General features: G+C 49.0%; 1 protein-coding gene across 1 annotated transcript in view; it reads left to right on the top strand.

The window, feature by feature from the left end:
* ANO7 (anoctamin 7) overlaps positions 1-5,600 on the top strand; it is a 26,254-nt gene that overhangs the window by 5,631 nt on the left and 15,023 nt on the right. Inside the window, exons 4-6 of the mRNA XM_006902935.1 lie at positions 2,853-2,992; positions 4,424-4,531; positions 5,016-5,152. Of these exons, the coding sequence (XP_006902997.1) occupies positions 2,853-2,992; positions 4,424-4,531; positions 5,016-5,152 (385 nt within the window). The remainder of the gene's footprint in view (positions 1-2,852; positions 2,993-4,423; positions 4,532-5,015; positions 5,153-5,600) is intronic.

Raw genomic sequence — 5,600 nt, 5'->3', positions numbered from 1 at the left:
TCTAAAGGGCCCCTTTGGCAGTAGGAAACACATAGACTATTATGGAGATTGATTTTGGAATTCAGATGCACTCTTATTGATTGTGCTTGGCTGTCTTACTGTGGTCTTGAATCCCAAAGATGCACCCTCCCAGGATGTTTCTTTGTGATTAAGACATTTTTACACTGTTCTTCTCCATTGGCCTGAAGAATGGCTAGGGAGGATAGAAGGAGAACTGATGCCTTTGAGCTGTGGTGTTGGAGAAGAGTATTGAGGGTACCATGAACTGCTAACAAAATGAACAGGTTCATCCTAGAGAGAGTTAAACCAGGCTGCTCCTTGGAGGCAAGGATTCTGAAGTTTCGTCTGACATACTTTGGACATGTTGCAAGGAGGGACTGGTCCTTAGAGAGGGACATCATGCTTGGGAGGGTGGAGGGACAGCACAGGAGGGGAAGACCCTCTATGAGGTGGATTCAGTGACTGGGGTAATTGGGGTGAGTGTGTTGGAGACAGTGCAATTGGCACAGGATAGAGCAGAGTTAGGGCTGTTGTACATAGGGTCGCTGTGAGTCGCAAGTGACTTGACAGCACATAACAACGACAACTCCATTGACTGTAGTATACATGGGTGTGTGTACAGCATATACAAATAAACATGGTAGAAATCTTGTCTACTTAGCCTGTGGCCTTCGGGGTGGTCTCTTTAACTTGCCCATCTCTTCATCTCACCTGTCTGCCTTTGTATCCTCTTGTAGATAAATGGTTTATTACGATAATTCAGGATTGTGTATCTAGTAGTGTTTACTTTAGTTGCCTGTATCTCTGGTCACCTCCCTGTGTGGGCATTTTTTATCAAATTATGAAAGAATGAGTATGAATGGATCACCATTCTTCCTCGATTTGGAGAAGAGTTTTGAATATTTCATAAACTGTCAAGAGAGTAGGCAGGTCTTTCCTGGAGGAAGTACATCCAGCGTGCTTCTAAGAGGCAAGGACGGTGAAACTCCTTCTCACATACTTCGACCATGTTGTCAGGAGGGGCCAGTCGTGGAAAAAGATATATTGCTGGGGGTCAGAGAAAGAAAGACCCTCAACAAGGTGGAGTGACACAGTGACTATAACAATGGGCTTGGGTCTAACGGTGAGGACGGGGCAGAATAGGCAAGGTTCAGATTCACTGCTCACAGGTTCATAGCAGTCTTAGTTCACTTGATGGCACCTAACAAAACAACAACGGCATCTTTTTTGTTTGCTGAGCAGTTTTTGCCACAAATATTTAATGAAAGTTTAAGACATACATGTATTTCTTAGAAACTACTTGTAACTGAGCCCTCTCTTTTTGTAATCTGGCATTTATGACAACCATCTTGTTATTTCTGTCTGTTCTTTATCCCTTTAGTCATCCTTCCCTTTTCTTGTTTTGATAAAGTATTTCTTATTCGGGTTCCTCAGGAGGAAGGCAGGCAACCTCCTCTTGTGTGATTTACAGCCTCTGAGGACCTGCTGGAGGGTCAGTGATGTGAGTTTTAGTTTTGGAGGTTTGGAAACTGATTAATTTCTTGTTTACATTTTTGGGTCATTCTTTTATGGTCACTCTAAAAATGACAACTTATCACAACCTACCTCAAAATTGTCCTCCTGTCATTCTCTAAACTGTGAAATAAATGTACCATTTCCTCCTTTTCCCCTATTGATGATGATGTTACACATTGAGTCGGAACTCACTCACTGACCCTCCAGTGACTTTTCAGAGGCAGTAAATTATATGGAAGGAGATTGCCCAGCTTTCTCCTGAGGAGCAGCTGGTGACTTTGAATCACTTACCGTTGAATTGATGATGCAGCTCCTTACCACTCGGCCACAAGAGCTCCCTTTTCCTATGGATAATCATGTATTATTTCTAGAGATTTATAACCCCTAGCCAACGAGGCTCAATGTCAAGAAGACAAAGATTGTCACCACTGGACCAATTGGCAGCATCAGGATGGATGGTGAAGAGATTGAGATTGTACACAGCTTTAGTTTGCTTGGCTCCACAGTCAACAGTCTTGGCACCAGCAGCCAGGAAATTAAAAGGCGCATTGCCATGGGAAAGTCTGCTGTTAGGGACCTCTCCAAAGTACTGAAGAGCAATGGTGTCTCTCTGGAGACTAAGGTGCGTCTGATACAGGTCATGGTCTTCGCAATCACTTGTTATGCATCAGAGAGTTGGACAATGACCAAGGAGGATAGAAGGAGAATTGATGCCTTTGAGCTGTGGTGCTGGAGAAGAGTATTGAGAATACCATGGACTGCTAGGAAAACAAACAGATTTGTCCTGGAAAGGGTTAAATCGGGTTGCTCCTTGGAGGCAAGGATTCTGAGGCTCCATCTAACATACTTTGGACATGTTATGAGGAAAGACCGGTCCTTAGAGAGGGACATCATGCTTGGCAGGGTGGAGGGACGGCACAGGAGGGGAAGGCCCTCTATGAGGTGGATTGATTCAGTGACTGGGATAATCAGGATGGGAGTGTCAGAGACAGTGCAATTGGCACAGGACAGAGCAGAGTTTAGGGCTGTTGTACATAGGATTGCTATGAGTCGCAAGCGACTCGACGGCACATAACAACAACAACAGCCAACATTGTTGTGGGGTTTTTAATAGTAGATAATTTTAACAGCTTTTATTACCTAAATTTGCAAACCATGAAGTCAAATGCATAGAGGAAGCAGTGGCCAAGCCAAGTGCTCTAACTCTCCCTAGAGCCTGTGTGTTACCCGCTGGACTCTCCCTAGAGCCTGTGTGTTACCCGCTGGATACACAGCCCTCTCCGGGAGCCCACTTGCTCAACCCTCCCTCCACGCTTCTCTCTGTCACTTCTCAACAGACTTTGTGCTTGTTTGGGAGGAAGATCTGAGGCTGAGGTGGCAGCAGGACAGTGCCTCCCAGGACAAGCTGGACATGCGTCGGGCCTGGCGGGAGGCCTTTCTGGATAACCTGCGTGCAGCAGGACTGCGTGTTGACCAGGTAGGTGGTGTCAGTGTGGGCAGGAGCGTGTTTCTCCATCTGTCCGAGCAGTCCTCTCCCCATCGGGCTCCGGGTGTGGCATCTGGACCACCATATTCTAGTGGACATTGTGCTTCAGCCAGTCCCCATGACTGGGACCACTGGCCACAGGACATGTGCCCTGCCGTTACACTCATCTAGCTTCACCTGGGTGGTGTTGAGGACTCAGATAGCAACCTGGTCCTGAAGCAAGTCACCCCATTCCCATCAAAAGAGAATAAGGAGAGCATATGTAGGCAAAGGCACTGCTAGTTGTGTGAGAGTCTCCAGGGAACCCTTACCCCGATCAGCGATCTCTATGTGTTTTGCTCTGTGACACTGTCATCCCTCCCATGAAACAGCACTCTTCTTACTTCCTCTCTGAGTTGCCCACTTCATTCATCATTTCTGAGCCCTTCCTGCCTGCTTTGTAGTTAGGAAGTGAGCACCCCGTGGTGTTACTGCTTTCCTGATAGGCCCGTCGGTTTGTTGGCTGGGCCCCACCAGTGTCTATGGGACTGTAAGCCTGGCCTCTTCCATGCTTTCATGTTTGGTTCCACATGGTCTCCTGCCACGTGCGGTCCCTTTCAGTGTGACTGCCCATGGGTACCATCTGTTTCAGTCTTGGAGGCTTGGTTTGCAGGCTCCCTTTAATTTCTAGACCAATTGTTTTCATGTGTCTTGGAACTTATTTGCTCTTCTTTGCATTAGGAAATGGGGAGCATTCCCACATGCACCCAGGCAGCATTAGTATTTACAAGACACAGCAGTCTGCTCACATGAGGGCTGGTTTGTAGGATGGTCACATACTCAGTGGAAGATTAATCTGTGGAAAATCTCCAGGTCGGTTTACACCCCAGGGTCCAAGAGGGCCTGCCACATTTCCACACATGCACGCATGTACAGGCACCACATATGTGTACCACACACATGTATTAACACACATGCACATACATGCATGTGCACCCACACCCTTACACAAGTGGGCTCACACACATGTGCTAGCATTCACGTGAGCACACCAGCAAATGTGTGCACTTGCACTCACACACATGCATGTGGGCGCACACATGCTTGCACACACACGTGCACACCTATAAATGTATGTGCTCACACATGTACCTGCACACACATGCAGTATCCACCACTCGCATGCACACCAACGTGTGTGTGCTCACACGTATACCTCCACACACACACATCCACAGATGTGTGCACTCTCACGTGTGCACATGCATGCACATATGTGTACCCTCACACATATGATGTATCAGCCGCACAGTTCAAGAACGCACACACATGCACATATGCATTTAGCCATGTGGGGCCGTATGCATGTACGTGTGCCCCATCCATATATGTTCACATGTGCACACACTCCTGTCCATGCATCTGTGCCTCTCCATCCCACAGCATGACGTCCAGGATGAGGATATGACAATACACTACATCCTCCTCAGTGCTCCCTGGGCAGTGCTCTGTTACTATGCAGAAGACCTGCGCTTGAAGCTGCCATTGCAGGTACCTGGAGTGCGCGGAGTGTGGGCAAGGGAGGGCCTCAAAGTCCCCACATCAAGCCACAGTTACCATAGTTATCAGGAGCAATTGTCAAGACTTGCAAACCAAGAGAGCTGCCACTGGTGTCCTCTCACCAAAGCCAACTTAGTAGGAAGGCAGAGGTGACCACATTTACTGAAGCTGGCTCAGATTGGCCACCTGTTCCCTTTGGAGCCTAGACTCCACAGGGTCATCTGTGGTCAAGGCTGGCTCAAGTGGCTCCTCCTTTGCCCTTCCTGTCTGGAGAGTAAATGAAACCGTAGAATCATAGAATCTGTGGCCAAGCCTTCAGTCAGGAGGGGAAGGGGTGTGCCTGCTTCCACACTTCACTGTGAGCTCTGACCTGGACACGGAGCCAGTGTTCTTCCCCCAAGTCCATCACCTGATGCCCAGTTTGCATGTGTGTGCAATGCCTTCCCCACCTGCACCTTGTGATGTCTCCTTGCAGGAGTTGCCCAATCAAGCCTCCAACTGGTCAGCTGGTCTGCTGGCCACACTGGGAATTCCCAATGTCCTGTATGAGGAAGTGCCCGATGTGCCACCTGAGTACTACTACTGCCAGTTTAGAGTGAGCAAGCTGCCCAGGTGAGGGTGCTGGCCCACTGAGGGCCCCTGCATGGACAGCACGCTCTGGGGTGCTTGTCCCCAACAAGGGTAAGGGGTGATCATGTGAGAGGAGACCAAGGCACTTGGAGCATCCCCTCCCTCCACCCTCAACTTTGCGGAGGTTTTTGTGGAAGCTTGTTGATCACTGTGGATGGCATGTCTCAAAGCCCCGAAGCAGCTGAGTGTGCTTGCCATGCACGCCCCTGCATTTCCTGCGTGCGTGAGTGCTCTCACGTGTACGCTCCTTACGGGGCTGAGTGCACCTGCGTGTGTGAGTGCTTCCATGCAGCTTAGTGCTCCTGCACGCGCACGCACTGCATTGTGTGTGTGCTCTCCTGCATCGGTGAGTGCTCCTGTGTGAGCATTCTCCTGTGTGTGTGCTCCTGCATGAGTGCTCCTGTGTGGTGTGTGCTCCCATGTGTGAGTG

The sequence above is a fragment of the Elephantulus edwardii genome, unplaced genomic scaffold (assembly GCF_000299155.1).
Source record: "Elephantulus edwardii isolate Elephantulus edwardi_28Jun2011 unplaced genomic scaffold, EleEdw1.0 scaffold00472, whole genome shotgun sequence".
In the NCBI taxonomy this organism is placed as follows: domain Eukaryota; kingdom Metazoa; phylum Chordata; class Mammalia; order Macroscelidea; family Macroscelididae; genus Elephantulus; species Elephantulus edwardii.
This window is presented reverse-complemented; position numbering and strand designations above follow the sequence as displayed.